The 16,507-nt window shown below is 41.9% G+C and overlaps 1 protein-coding gene and 1 non-coding gene across 2 annotated transcripts in view; both read left to right on the top strand.

Moving 5' to 3' along the window:
* Positions 1–16,507, top strand: part of LOC124616792 (guanine nucleotide exchange factor subunit Rich) — a 292,166-nt gene that overhangs the window by 264,736 nt on the left and 10,923 nt on the right. The window contains exon 22 of the mRNA XM_047145207.1: positions 7,662–7,850. Within this exon, the coding sequence (XP_047001163.1) occupies positions 7,662–7,850 (189 nt within the window). The remainder of the gene's footprint in view (positions 1–7,661; positions 7,851–16,507) is intronic.
* On the top strand, positions 3,724–3,828 carry LOC124617277. Its single transcript, XR_006980026.1, has one exon. It is a non-coding gene; the product is annotated as a U6 spliceosomal RNA (small nuclear RNA).

The raw sequence follows: 16,507 nt of genomic DNA, 5'->3' as shown, positions 1-16,507 counted from the left end.
TGATTTCATACGCAGTATTGCAAAGAAGTAGCCTCTAAATACAAATAAATGTTGGAGGGCCAAATTGGCCCCGCCATCCTTCTAGGTGGTAAGCTTCATATTTCACAACCTAAAAAAAATAGGACACTCCAAAATGCGGTGGTTAGTATTTCATATGACTAATGAAAAGTCACAAAATATCAAGTCAGTCAAACTTACGATTTGCTCAGAAAACAAGTGAAAAGATCGAAAAGGGGCCAATTTGGCCCCTCAGTCCTTCTAGTGCTAAAGGACACAAAGCCAAGGACCCAGAAGTCACTAAATATCTTGAAGTGCCTCTGTCACAGATCTACGAAAATGGACAGGGCACAACTGCGTCAGTGTTCAAGGGCTTTTTTTAGGCTTGTGGCTAGACTATGGGTGTGCAGTATGGATCTTAAAGATCTTCTTACCTGAAGAACATTGACATTACACACCAAAAGGAGATGAGGCTGGCCACGAGTGTTAACAGGACAATTGCCCAATTCATGGAGGGAGGTGATTTTGATGCTGCAATCAAGGATGGATCTAAAAGGGGGACTCCATTTATTGCTCTGTTGTTTTCTCTGATTGTTTCCTTGAGATATGATTGCTTCAAGACTTCACTAGCTTGGATGCAGGATTATTGTGGTCTTGCAGAAACTGGAGCAGATGAAACAAGTTGTGTGTGACTGCTAAATTCCTCAGCTGTTCCAACTCCCTGAGTGCACTTCACTCTCTACAGCATTTGTACTCAGCAGGTAAAGTAGTCCAGGATATCCAGAATGACATTCTCCATTTGCAAAGGCTGCGGAAAGTGATGTCTTCATGGTGAGTGCCAGGGCATATCTACATCTACTCTGTGCAAACCACTGTGAGGGGCATGGCAGAGGCTACATCCCATTGTACAAGTTATTATGGTTTCTTCCTATTCCATTCATGTACGGAGTGTGGGAAGAATGATTGTTTGAATGCCTCTGTGCATGCAGTAATTGTTCTAATCTCGTCCTCATGATCCCTATGTGAGTGATATGTAGGGAGCTGTAATAAATTCCTGAAGTAATCATTTAAAACTGGATCTTGAAACTTTGTTAATGGACTTTCTTGTGATAGTTCATATCTATCTCCAAGAATCTTCCAGTTCAGCTCCTTCAGTACCTCTGTGACACTCTCCCACAGATTAAACAAACCTGTTACCATTTATGCTGCCCTTCTCTGTATACGTTTAATATCTCCTGTTAGTCCTATTTGGTTCTGGTCCCACACACTTCAGCAATATTCTAGAACTGGTCACACGATTGACTGTACTTCCCCAGTATTCTACCAATAAACCGAAGTCTACCACCTGCTTTACCCATGACTGAACCTATGTGATCATTCCATTCCAGATCCCTACAAATTGTTATACCTAGGTATTTGTATGAGTAGGCTGATTCCAGCAGTGACTTGTTGATATTATAGTCATAGGATACTACATTTTATCATTTTGTGAAGTGAACAATTTTACATTTCTGAACATTTAGAGCAACTTGCCAATCTCTGCAGCACATTGAAGTCTCATCAAGATCTGACAACATTTATGCAGCTTTTTACAGGTAGTACTTCATTATAGATGCTGCAGTTATCTATAATGAGGTAAAAATGCCTGATTTTACTATTAATATTGTCCGCAATGTCATTAATATACGACATGAACAGCAAAGGTCCCAACACATTTCCCTGGGGCACACCCAAGTTACTTCTACATCTGATGATGACTCTCCATCCAAGATAACATGCTGTGTCCTTCCTACCAAAAAATATGCAGTCCAGTCACAAATTTCACTTGATACCCCATATGATCATACTTTCGGCAATTAGTGTAGGTGTGATGATGAGTCAAATGCTTTTCGGAAATCAAGAAATACTGCATCTGCTTGGTTGCCTTGATCAAAAGCTTTCAGTATGTCATGTGAGAAAAGTGCCAGTTGGGTTTCACATGATTGATGTTTTCAGAATCCAAGCTAGTTGGCATTGAGAAAGTCATTCTGTTCAAGTTACCTCATTATGCCTGAGATCAGAATATGATATAAGATTCTACAACAAATCAGTGTCAAGGATGTTGGATGGAAGTTTTGTGGCTCACTTCTACTACCCTTCGTGTAGTGTGACCTGTGCCTTTTTTCAAGAACCGGGCACAGTTTTTTGTGAGCGAGATCTACAATAGATTTTAGTATAGAATCTGATAGGGATCCAACAGGCCCTGGAGTCCTTTTCAGTTTTAACCATTGCTGTTGTTTCTCAACACCACTGACACTAATACTTATTTCATTCATCATTTCAGTGGTACAAGGATTAAATTGGGGCAATTGTCCTGGGTTTTCCTTGGTAAAGGAACATTAGAAATGGAGTTAAGCATTTCATAGGTATTAAGGGACCAAAATGGTGGCCGACGCAGCCAAGGACTCAAGTCGTGATACTCCGATAGTTCAGTGAGCCATCCCCGTACATGCTATCACCTCATTGTTGTGGTGCAGTGTCATGTGTTGATGATAAGAAGAGTGGCTATAAGTAGCAGATATTTTTTAGTAAGCTGTATCTGCTAAAGTCAACGACTCAGCCATGGTGTACCTTATTCCAGCCATGCCGGTGGGATGATGTCCTTCTCAGTCGTCTCATCTTCACATAGAACACAGCCCTTTGACACAGGGCTTCTTGCTCCGGCAAAAGGAAACTTGAATGTGTAATGCTTGTGACATACAGATCACAGTGGCCTACACTTTATACACAGTGTTTTATATTCAGAGAAGAGGGAGGGAGCATATTTCTCAAAAGATGTGCCCTCTCTTTTAACTAACACTCAAATGAATGTGGTATCACTTTCCAGGTTTCATGAAATTTCCGATTTGTTCCCAAAAATTTTAGGAAGGAAGTTTTAACGTGTTGTCATAGTGACTGGCACATTCATGTTAGTGATCAGCCAGCCGCATTTCCTTGCGTAGTTCTTTTAGGTTTCCTCTTATATTACTTGTGTTTTAATTGCCGTGTTTAGAACATTTATTTGTGTAAGACTTAATCTTCCTTGTTTTGTGATGTTTTTAACCACATTTATTCCTCATAGTATTTGTAAGGGCATTGGTAACATCACCATTCATTTGAGTGCCCAGAACACACACACACACACACACACATTAGCAGACCAGTGACTGAATAACACACACACTTCAAAACAATGACATCCAGGGAAAGCCATTGTAGTGGTTCCTGAGGACCATATTTATTAGTTTTAATAAACAGTAAGTTGATTAACAGTCAAAATGGTTACAAATATGAACATAATTTGTTGTCAGCCTAAGTACCAATAAAACATTTTCTCTTCACTGTAAAAAGTTTCTTTCAGCTTACTAAGGAATTTTGAGTAGGATGTTGTTCCAAATATTTTTGTAAGTCTGTTCCAAGATGTTCAGTGATGTAGTAGTCTGAAGCTTAGTTTTATCAACATCCAGAGCATAGAATTTGTAGCAAATTGTATCAATGATTTTGTTTCATATTCATCCTCATTTGAATTTAGTACCTCATTAAGTAATGGTCAGAATTTTATATTAACATATATGAAAAAGCCAATACAATCTGTGGGAACTCTGTTCATGTACTGTTTTTTCAGAAGGGCACTTGAACCATTTCCAAACTAAAAAAGAGCCTGTATTTTTAACCAGGTGACAGATTATCTTGATATGCATAAGTCAAGTATTTGCTTTTGAACTACATATACTTGATTGGAATGGTACAGAGATGATTAACACGGCTTTACACAAGGATGACCAGCAAAATTATGAAGTGTTCCCCATTTTTGCCGCACCTGAAGCACCTCAGCTCTAAAGGCTCTAAACATCATAAAGTGTCCTAGTTGCAGACACATACATACATCCCCTCCCTGTTGCTATTTTACAGCTTGCAGCTGGACCATGGCCATATTGTATATGACTCTGTACAACAATTCTGTTTATAGGACTTAGACTCCATTTTTCATGAGGGCATTAGATTGGTGACAGGGGTCCTCAGGGAAAGCCCTATACCAAGTTTCTTTTCTGAGTCAGGGGAACTGCCCCTACCCATCTGTCAAAAGTACCTCCTGGTGTGACTCACACATAAGATACTGTCAGTCCCACAGTCTACAGCCTTTAATCTTCCTCAATCAAAACATAATAGTTCATCACATACTAAAACATCAAGTGAAGCAATTATTTTGTGCTGGGTACCAGACAATGTGGCAATCCAAGACAATGGGTAAGCTGACATGTTAGCAAGAGATGTGTACAATGAAAATAATGTACTGCTCTGTGGTCTCTTCTTATGTGCTGTTGCCTTATTGTTGAGAAAGAGAATTATGTATCTATGAGAGACTGTGTGGCTGGAGGTACAAAGTAATAAATGAAGGGTGGTTATGCCTACAGTTCTGTAATGGTGAATATGACAGATGGAAAGAAATACCTGTAATATGACTGAGAAAAATGCACCATCCTCTGACACAGGCACACCTCCTCCGGCAGGAGGATCCACCAATGTGCAGTGTTGTGATGTACCATTGTCATAGCACCGTATTTTACATGATTGTGTTTCATATTTTGACAAGAGGCCAGCAATTTTTTTTTTTTATAACAATTCATCCACTGTTCTAAATATCAATGAGATGAGTTTCAGTAAGGTTTTAAGATTTTGTATGTTGTGTGCACTCTTCATCATGTTGTTGGGTTGGTAATTTTAGTGGATCTCAGATTAACTGTTTCATCCCTTCTTAGTCAGTGATCAAGCCAGCCACAGTTATCAGAATAATAGTTTTACATATTTGATTGTTTGTCCATTTCTTTTTTTAATATAAATTTTTAAACAAATACTCAGGTTTTGTTTAAGCACTTTTAACATTCGTGTATAGAACTGTTAATCAGTATTTACTTGTTCCCATTCTCACAGCTCTTTCTGTATTTTCATTGGTGGTCAGCTGCACACACGTACTGGAGAATAACTTAAAGCAATTTTTTGAACTAATCCTTGTTTTATTTAGTATTTTGTCATGACTATCTTATAGCTTTATTTAAGCAAGTCGCCGAAGTGGCATCAAATCGAAAGACTTGCACCTGGCAAACGGTCTACTCCGATGGGAGGCCCTAGTCACACGACATTTATTTTTTATTTAAGCTTGAGGAAAGAGTGTGAAAGTAAATGTAGGTGTGCTTGCTCCCATGCATTATTTTTGCTATCAATTTTAATATATTGATGAGCAACCACCCCTGTGTTGTCATTGCCAGACACATTTAAAATGTCTAATATGTGTGTGTCCATGCACTGTTGCCAAAGACGAATGCTTATGAGAAAGATTTTGTTCTAACTAAGCTCACTTTAGTTTGTTTTCTGCAAGGACAACGATAACCATTCCATTGAGGGCCGTAAAACTAATATCATCATCCTACTAATCACCACCACCATCACTAGGGTTAGAAAATTGCTTTCCAGTTCAAGGCTGAGCTCTGTGGAATTGTCATTTCCGTATGTCTCATTTTCTAGAACTGTATATAAACTCACCAGGCAAAAAGTTAGTCACCTCAATACGTGCACAGATGAATTGTCACACTTTATGTATTATGCAGAGATCGAGTCATGTGCCTCACTGCACACATGCTGCCTCTGTGAGCATAAGGCCAAAGTGATTGCTGCAACGCTGTACATAAACTTGGGTAAATATAAGGACACGAGAGAATGGCAAAAAGGGACATTCATGTTTGACCATGCAGATGATCATACAATGTCTGAAGTTGCTGAATTTGTTAGTGTTTTGCAATGAACTGTTCAACATGTCTACAATTAGTGGTGTAACACACAAAACACAATGTGAGAATTGTTGTCAGGAAAAGGTTCTGACTGAGAGGTACCAGAGATGCATTTCACATCTTGTGATTCAAAATCGCTTTCACACCCAACACAGATTTATACAGGCAATGATGCTATTCAATCTGTATCTTGAGCAAGCAGTAAAGGGAATGAAATAAAAGTTCGAAGTAAGTATTAAAATCCAAGGAGAAGACATAAAAACTTTGAGGTTCACCGATGACATTGTAATTCTGTTAGACAGAGCAAAGGACTTGGAAGAGCATTTGAACGGAATGGACAGTATCTTGAAAGGAGGATATAAGTTGAACATCAACAAAAGCAAAACGAGGATAATGGAATGTAGTCGAATTAAGTCAGGTGATGCTGCAGGAATTAGATTAGGAAATGAGACACTTAAAGTAGTAAAGGAGTTTTGCTATTTGGGGAGCAAAGTAACTGATGATGGTCGAAGTAGAGAGAATATAAAATGTAGACTGGCAATGGCAAGGAAAGCGTTTCTGAAGAAGAGAAATTTGTTAACATCGAGTATAGATTTAAGTGTCAGGAAGTCGTTTCTGAAAGTATTTGTATGGAGTGTAGCCATGTATGGAAGTGAAACATGGACGATAAATAGTTTAGACAAGAAGAGAATAGAAGCTTTCGAAATGTGGTGTTACAGAAGAATGCTGAAGATTAGATGGGTAGATCACATAACTAATGAGGAGGTATTGAATAGAATTGGGTAGAAGAGGAGTTTGTGGCACAACTTGACTAGAAGGAGGAATCAGTTGGTAGGACATGTTCTGAGGCATCAAGGGATCACCAACTTAGTACTGGAGGGCAGCGTGGAGGGTAAAAATCATAGAGGGGGACCAAGAGATGAATACACTAAGCAGATTCAGAAGGATGTAGGCTGCAGTAGGTACTGGGAGATGAAGAGGCTTGCACAGGATAGAGTAGCATGGAGAGCTGCATCAAACCAGTCTCAGGACTGAAGACCACAACAACAACATGAGTGAAGGTCCAAAATGGTTCAAATGGCTCTGAGCACTATGGGACTTAACATCTATGGTCATCAGTCCCCTAGAACTTAGAACTACTTAAACCTAACTAACCTAAGGACAGCACACAACACCCAGCCATCACGAGGCAGAGAAAATCCCTGACCCCGCCGGGAATCGAACCCGGGCGTGGGAAGCGAGAACGCTACCGCACGACCACGAGATGCGGGCGTGAAGGTCCATTCTGACCTGTTAGTGAGAGAACGTTGTAACAGGAACTGCATGCATGAAGATGACAACAGCAAAGTTCATCAGGCTGGAAGAATATGTGACTGGTTTTGTGAACACTCTTCCAGCATGTTACTTCTTGATAGGCCTGCAAAATCATCAGATTGTGAACCCCCATAGAAAGTCTGTGGGACAGGGTAGAACATCAGGTGATACTACATCAGCATCCACTCAGTTGTGTGATTAAATCCTCGATCAGTGGCAACAAACCTGCACAACCTTGTGGACTCACATCCTAACTGAATCTAGGCAGTTTTCAAATCAAGGGGCAGAGTACAGGGTATTAAATGATGCTTGTATTCATTTCTTTAGGGATGACTAATTTTTTGTCCAGTGAGCTTGAGATAATCACAGATTCACATGATGGCGAGTTGTGTCAAAACAGTCTGAACGTTCTGGAAGATAGAACAACACAGTCAGATAGTTGATGCTGATGGTGAAATTTCAGGATCTGTACACTGAAGTGTTATCAGTGACTAAATGTTGCTCTTGAACTGTTTATATGTACATAGCTGTACATTTCTGTTCCAGGTACCTGTTACAATTATTCACAGAAGCCGGCTGCATTGAGTGGGCATTGGTAATATCTGTCTTGCTGCGAGATGCTCTGGCTGTTGTACGTATCACTAACAGCACTCGCTCTACAGAACATTCCTATGAAGCTGTCCTGAGGGTAAAGAATGGCCTTGTTAGTCTGTGTCAGTGGAGCAGCAGTGAATGGTATGGAGTTTCATGTTTATTACTTCTGTGTAGAATGGTGTTATAAACAGAAGTTAGAATACAGCTTGTTTGAAAAAGAATGACCTGATTTTAACCACATATATTTGCTGATGGACAAATGCTACAGAAATAAGGACAAATTATAAAAATGTTCGTGAAACCTTGAGTACTTTTCTTAGGTTATTTTGCTATATTTTTCTTGTTTAGTTGCACTGTGGCCTACTGTGGATATTCTGGGAAGCAGATGTGTAGAAAGATGGGCATGCCCTAGAATTGTGGAGAAATGTATTGATTGAGCACTTGCCCACAAAAGGCAAGTTCGAGTCTCAGTCCGGCACACTGTTTTAATCTGCCAGGAAGTGCTTTGGTAATATTTATAGCCTCATTCTAAATTAAAATGGTGTCCAGTGAACACAAGCCTTTTTGCATGTTGCAGTGGAACAAGTGTGCCTAAGTAATTGCATTCCGCATACTTTTTGTCATTGTTTTGGGACTGTTCCACATTTAGTGAAAAACATTTGTTATACCTGTTACCAGTTAACTTCTAGTAATGAAGTAACATTTTTGTGTTATCAATAAAGGTTACCTGCATTAGATGTAAACAAGAGGACTACAGAACACAAAGGAAAACATTGACCATGAAATAGATTTATTTAAAATGATGATAACAAAGTGTCCAGAATGAACTATCTTGAAATGAGATGATTGCCTTTCTCCACAATTTGAGAAGGATTCTGTGACTTCATATTCCAACAGCTTAGAACCTCATCAAAATATATTGTAACATTGCACAAACACAATGTCAGGTTTCCCATCAATCAACTTTTATCTCACTTCCACTTGAAGGAATATACTAAGACACTGAATAACATAGTAATCAGTATAAACACTCGTAAACAAGGTGTACATTAAGATGTAGTCTAAAAGTGAAGTATATATTTGTCACATAAACATTAGAGTGGTCTAGAGCCCAGTGCCTCGGATTATGTAAGGCTGTTTGAACATAACGCAGCACTTGTTGCACCATCTGTGCCAGTGTGAGGCAGCCTCTTTGGGGTACGCCATTGACGCATGCACTGTTTAATTATGCACACGCACTAAAAATGGCTACAACACTCCTTCCCCCTTGGTGAAAAGTGTTCACTGTGGAGATGTCAATGTATTCATCAGAACAGGATGACTGCTGGAACAAGTGTCATGCCTTCACAGGAGAGGTGATGGAGGTGCCATATCCATGTCCACACCAGGGCAGGCACTCTTGTGATTGAGGCTGCAGAGAAGACAAAGGCAGCAAAGGCGACAGGCTGTGGAGATGGAGACGCTAACTATTCTTCCTGGTGGTGGCAGCACACAGAATGAAGGTGGTGCAGGAGCTGGAGGGGGTGTGGAGCACACTGTGGAGGCAACCATGGGGCCAGCGTAGTCTCCACCACATGGTTGGTCTCGCATAAGCAGAGCTGGTCATAGTGTCATGATACCAAGCCATCGGAGGTGTGCAAAACGTAGAGGCGGCAGTCTTGGTAGTGATCGATGACAACTGGTGTTTACTTAAGGGCACTGGCCAAACCCATGGGCCCAAATGGAAGAGCCCAGATGGAACTGCTGCGAAGCAGGTGTCACCGGGTGGACAAGTATTAGCTATGAAGCTGTGTATGGGGCTGGCAGCTGTGAAGCATGCATCTCCACTGGGCTACGATCGTCAACTGAAGTGAACCTTTATGAGCTGAAGGATCTGTCGACAGCTTCTTCAGGAGAAGATTATGTGATATATTTTTTTATGTGAGTTTTGAAAGTACGGACCAACGGCTCTGCATCTCCATTGGAGTGAGTGTGAAATGGAGGGGCTGTAACATGCTGGGTGCCACTCATTGTACAAATATCAATAATTTAGGTAAAGACAGATTGCTACTTACCATAAAGAAAACATGTTAAGTTGCAGACAGGCACAATTAAAAACAGTTACATAAAGCTTTCAGCCACAGCCTTCATCAGTAAAAGAAAGACAAATACCATTCACACGCATAAGCAAGGACACCTCATGCACGCAAGACTGCCAACTCCAGCATCTCAATTCGGAATGCAACTATCATGTGGAATGTAAGCAGCAGTCTGCAGGGGTGTGGAAGGGGAAGGGATAGTAGTGTACGGATGAGGAGAGAGACACTGTCTGGTGGAGTGTGCAGGGATTAGATTGCCAGCAGGTACAGTGTCAGGAGGTTGTGGGGAAGGGAGGTGGGGGAAAAAAGGAGAGTTGTGGGGAAGGCTGGTGGATATGTTGGCAGAGGTTGGGAGATGGGAAGGGGGAGGAGATGATAGGACAGAGGGAATAGAAACTGTTGGGTGGGTGTGGGGGGAGGGGGGGGGCGGACAGTATGTTATTGTAGGCTGAGGCTGGGATAGTTATGGAAATGAAGAATGTGGTGTAAGGGTAATTCCCATTTACACAGTTCATAAAAGCTGGTGGTGTAAGGAAGGATTAAGATGGCTCAGGTAATGAAGCAACCACTGAAATCAAGTGTGTTCTGTTCAGCTGCATGTTTGACACAGGTCGTCTACTTTGCTCTTGGCCACAGTTTGGCAGTAGCCATTCATCCTGGTGGGTAGCTGGTTTGTAGTCACACCAATATAAAAAGCAGTGCAATGATTGCAGCAGAGCTGGTAAATGACGTGACTGCTTTCACAGGTGTCCCGGCCCCTGATGGGATAGGATAAACATGTAATAGGACTGGAATAGAATGTGCTGGATGGGCGGATTGGGCAGGTTTTGCACCTAGGTCTTCCACAGGGATGGACTAGGATGTTGTAGAGGTTGTGTGGGGGACAAAACACCACTTTAGACAGGGTGGGAAATATCTCGTGTGAGATGTCCCTCATTTCAGGGCATGATGATAGGCAATCAAAGCCCTGGTGAAGGATGTGGTTCGGTTGTTCCAGTCCAGCATAATACTAGGTGATGAAGGGGACACTCCTTTGTGGCCAATTCTTGAGGATGGTGGGAGGATTGGTGGTGTGAGGGCAAATGGTACGGGAGATCTGTTTGCGGACTTGGTCTCTGGGATAATGCCTGTCTACGAAGGCCTTGGCGAGATCCTCAGCATACAGAGCAAGGGAGTTTTTGTCACCGCAGATGTGCTGTCTCCGGGTGGCCAGTCTGTATGGGAGGGATTTTTTGGTGTGAAATGGATGACAGCTGTCAAAGTGCAGGTAGTGTAGGTGGTTGATGGGTTTAATGTGGGCATGACTGTGGATGGAGCCATCAGAGAGTAGGAGGTCAACATCTAGGAAGGTGGGTTGAGAAGGACCATGTGAAGCAGGTGGGAGAGAAAGGCTTTGAGGTTGTGAAGGAACGAAGATAGGTTGTCTTGGCCCTAAGTCCAGATCATGAAGATATCATCAATGAACCTGAACCAGACTAGAGGTTTGGTGTTTTAGGAGGGTAGGAAGGTCTCCTCTAGATGGCCCAAAAAAGGTTGGCATAGGATGATGCCATGCAGGTGCATTTCCTTCAAATGACAAGTAGTTGTGGGTTAGGATATGTTAGGAAGATGTATGAGGAATGAGGTAGTGGGTTTGGAGTCTGAAGGATATTGGGAAAGGTAGTGTCCAATAGTGGTAAGACCATGGGCAGGAAGGATGTTGGTGTGTAGGGAGGTGAGATCAACAGTGATGAGTAGGGATCCAGTACGTAAAGAGGTGGGAATTGTGGTAAGTCAGTGAAGGAAGTGGTTGGTGTCTTTGATGTGGGAGACCAGGTTACAGGCAGTTGGTTGGAGGCGTTGGTCAATGAGGGCTGAAATTCCCATACCTCAGTGTTCCTTTTCACCCATGTTGCTGTAAGCTTTTTAATGCATTTGTGTGTATTTTTACATGGTTTCATGTATCTTTGCATATTTTTACGTGTCTGCATATTTTTGCATATCTGTGCATGTGTCTGTGTGTCTCTACATATTTTTATGCATCTTTACGCATCTTTCCCCTTATCCAGCTTTTCTCTCAACCATCAATACCTATTTTGTCCATTTATATATTATTCCTATTGCCTGGACACCATTCCTGCCACAATGGATCCTTGCTCTTTCTTTCTGCACCAGTTCAGAAAAGTATCCAGTTTCCTGGCTAAAACCCAGTCCCACATCATGTTTCTCAAATGCTGCCTAGAAATCCCACCAAACAGCGTAACTGTTAAGATTCCTTTCTCTGAATCCCATCCCTCCTTTCACAATGACCTACACCTTTTCAGATTCTGTGAATCCCTGGCCCTCACAAACCTGATACCACAAAAACTCATCTCCATGGCACAGGCATCCCAGAACCATGTCTTCTCCCTCTGCAAGACACTATTACTTTGCAATCCCTACTCCATACATCACATCTGTGAAACTGAATGGGACCATGGGTTGTTGCACTGTGGGCAGGCTGACACAACTCTCGTATGTCATTGTCAATACCTGGCTAAAAGATGTGGCACGGGGCCAGCAATTTTGTGTGAGAGAAACCCCAATGGTCCTGGTGGAGAAGACACATGATGTACCACCACAATGTGAACAGGAACATAACCCAGGGCATTACCTCTTCAGCAGCCAACAATAACACACCATCAAGAACAGAGAGGCAGTGGAAGAAAGTGACAATAATTCATCCTGATCAAATGCTGGATTGTGGCAAACCAGCCACAGAGAAAGGGGATCCAGATTAGCATTTTGTGCTGTGAGGCAGAAGTGAATCTCGTAGTTGTAGCATGACAAAAACGGAGCCCAGCATTGCAGGAAATGGGCTGCTTTGTCTGGAATAGCAGCTGAAGGATGAAAAAGAGAAACCAGAGATTCACGATCAGTAATCAAATGGAACTGTATAGGAAAACATGAAAATTTTGAATGCGTACACAATAGCAAGGGCTGCTTTTTTATGTGTGGTTAGTGCTGTTGTGCTTGGTTCAGGGTTTGGGAAGCATATGCAATAGCATGTTCACAACAGTCCCTGTATTTGTGCAAAAGAACTGTCCCAAGGCCATACTGGGAGACGTCTGTGGCCAAACCAAGATGTTGGCATGGTTGAAAGGTAACAAGCAAAGTGCCGAGTGTAACTTTGACTTCAATAGGGTAAAAGCATGCTCACAGGCAGGGTACTAGTGAAAAGGAATACCTTTATGTGAGAGAGCACTAAGAGGCTGGACCACTGTGGCCCCATAAGGAAGAAATTTGTTAGTACGCAATCTTTCTGAGAGAGGCCTGCCATTCTTTGACATTGGGAGGATGCAGCAAAGCTACGATGGCATCAACATGCTGGTGTTAAGGTTTGACCCCAGTACACAAGACTTCAAAACCAAGATAGACAACAGATGGCTGAAAAAATTGCTCTTTGTCCAAGTTACATTTCAAACCAGCGACATCCAGTACTGTGAATAAGGCACAGAGGTTCCACAAGTGTTTGTCTGTTGAGGAACTGGAGACCATAGTCATCCAGGTAGTTAATGCACTCTAGCTCAAAGGCCCCATGAATTGTTCCAAGAATCATTGGAAAATAGCAGAGGCATTAGCTACACCAAATGCCAGGCGCTGGTGTTGGTGTAACCCAAAGTTGGTATTCACTATGGTGAAGCGTTTGGAATCATAATTCAAGGTAGTTGCAAGTAGGCTTCTCTCAAGTTTATTTTGGAAAAATATTGTTCCCAAGAAAGCTGTGCTAAGACTTCATCCTGATGGGATAAGGAGTATTTATCAATAAGAGACTGTGAATTTATACACATTTTAAAATCGTCACAGGGCTGAAGGTTGCCATTAGGTTTTTTGGCAATTACCAACAGGGTAGACTATTCACTAGACGAGTCATGGGACTGGATAGGTACAAAAAGAAAAAATGGGGGTGTGCCTTCGGTTTCATTGTGATGTTATTCTTGAAATTGGTAGCACACCCTAAACCTTCCTATAACAATGAGGAAAATTCTGAGCAGAGCACGTTTGTATACCAGTTGCACTTGGTCAGAAATAGAGAAACCAAAATTAGAAAGGTCAAAGGCCAGGCAAATGCTTTATATGCTAAGGGAGTAGAAAATGGTCCCAATATGAGTATTTGTTGTTTGTTGTAACCAAAGAGGGACAGGACAATGCTGATGATCCCAGATCCACATAGATTTGAGAATGTAACAAAGTCACTTCTGCACTCATGTCTGTTTGCATTTTTAACATCTTATCCATAATATGTTCTACAGTATAAGGTTTGTTTGGGGCTGCCATCACTTGGGAACATTGTTCATATCCACGGTCATGTTTGATGAAGGAGATTGAGAGTTGCACGAAACAATAAGGACATTATAGGAGAGCAGCATGTGGCTGCTATTGTGGCACTGACTGGTGTTACTGTGTAGCATGGTGCTGCCCCATGTGTCGTGGAAACCACGATTGCATGGCTACAGCATCATCTTCCCACGTGAGCTAACTGAAGGCAGCTGATGAAGAGAACCAGTGGTGGCTACTTCACTCCAAGCTTCTATTTTATTTCAAAAGACTTGGAAGTGTTCGAAACATATGTGAGAGAGGGATTTTCACATTGTAAAGCACTTTCACGAACTTCTCTATCAGGGACCAAGCATAAGGCCATGAAGTTCCCTGCACAAGCTCTGTACGACTGTTGCAGCCACTTTTGACAATGGTAGAACACAATGCGAGCAGCAGTAACATGAGTATGTTTGCAGTGATAAGTAGAGAGCAACTGACACCTTTCATCAGATGAGAGACTGGCAGGTACCTGAAGATGAGCTGGCTGACACAAAAGATGCTAAACATGAGGATATATCCACGATAGAAAGAAAGCCTTACACACATTAGGATCAGTGACACCAAAAGCTAGGAGATGTTGCCAAAGGCATTTTTTGTATGCACCCCAATCTTCCGCAGAATCATCATATGGAGGAAATTGTGGGGGTTGTGTCAACAGCAGTGAACCCTGGTGCATCAATGATGCTGCCAAAGTGATTAGTGCCACGGAGAGAGCTTGCTGGTGATTGGTGAGAGTGCACTGCTGCTCAACAAGATATTCGAGAATTTCTTCCGCTGACAGATTGGCCATAGTGAACTGCAAAATGAACACACATTGTCACCAAAAATATTGTAACTTTGCACAAACACAACATCAAAATTCCCACCGACCAACTTTTATCTCGCTTCCACCTGATGGTATATAATAAGAGACCAAATAACATAGTGATCAGTATAGAGACACACAACTGAGGTGTATGTTGAGGCACAGTCTAACAGTGAAATATATGTTTGTCCCATGAAAATTAGAGCAGCTGAGGGCCCGGTGCGCCAGATGATATGAGGCCATATTTGCGCACGGCACAGCACTTTTTGTGCCATCTGTGCCTATACTTGAAGGCCCATGATGTTAAATTATACCTGTTCACTGTATGGGGTTATAACAGACTGACATAAAAGTGTACGACAATTTCCCAATGACACACTGTCTCAACACTGGACAGGGGTCACAGGACAACAAGATATTTCCCTACATTCTTGGCCTCGAAGATTTTCAGCCATAATGTGTGGGAATACATGAAGGAATAGGATATTCATCTTTTAGTTCCAGCCACTTTTGACAATGGTAGAACACAATGCGAGCAGCAGTAACATGAGTATGTTTGCAGTGATAAGTAGAGAGCAACTGACACCTTTCATCAGATGAGAGACTGGCAGGTACCTGAAGATGAGCTGGCTGACACAAAAGATGCTAAAAATGAGGATATATCCACGATAGAAAGAAAGCCTTACACACATTAGGATCAGTGACACCAAAAGCTAGGAGATGTTGCCAAAGGCATTTTTTGTATGCACCCCAATCTTCCGCAGAATCATCATATGGAGGAAATTGTGGGGGTTGTGTCAACAGCAGTGAACCCTGGTGCATCAATGATGCTGCCAAAGTGATTAGTGCCACGGAGAGAGCTTGCTGGTGATTGGTGAGAGTGCACTGCTGCTCAACAAGATATTCGAGAATTTCTTCCGCTGACAGATTGGCCATAGTGAACTGCAAAATGAACACACATTGTCACCAAAAATATTGTAACTTTGCACAAACACAACATCAAAATTCCCACCGACCAACTTTTATCTCGCTTCCACCTGATGGTATATAATAAGAGACCAAATAACATAGTGATCAGTATAGAGACACACAACTGAGGTGTATGTTGAGGCACAGTCTAACAGTGAAATATATGTTTGTCCCATGAAAATTAGAGCAGCTGAGGGCCCGGTGCGCCAGATGATATGAGGCCATATTTGCGCACGGCACAGCACTTTTTGTGCCATCTGTGCCTATACTTGAAGGCCCATGATGTTAAATTATACCTGTTCACTGTATGGGGTTATAACAGACTGACATAAAAGTGTACGACAATTTCCCAATGACACACTGTCTCAACACTGGACAGGGGTCACAGGACAACAAGATATTTCCCTACATTCTTGGCCTCGAAGATTTTCAGCCATAATGTGTGGGAATACATGAAGGAATAGGATATTCATCTTTTAGTTCCTGACCATAAATGAGCTCAAGCAGAATTATAGCAGCAATGACTTGTATAGATGAAGAAATCTTTCATGAAGTGTATGGTAAATTTAGTAGTTGTCGGGCCGGCCGCGGTGGTCTAGCGGTTCTAG

This window comes from Schistocerca americana, chromosome 5, assembly GCF_021461395.2.
Source record: "Schistocerca americana isolate TAMUIC-IGC-003095 chromosome 5, iqSchAmer2.1, whole genome shotgun sequence".
Lineage (NCBI taxonomy): Eukaryota > Metazoa > Arthropoda > Insecta > Orthoptera > Acrididae > Schistocerca > Schistocerca americana.
This window is presented reverse-complemented; position numbering and strand designations above follow the sequence as displayed.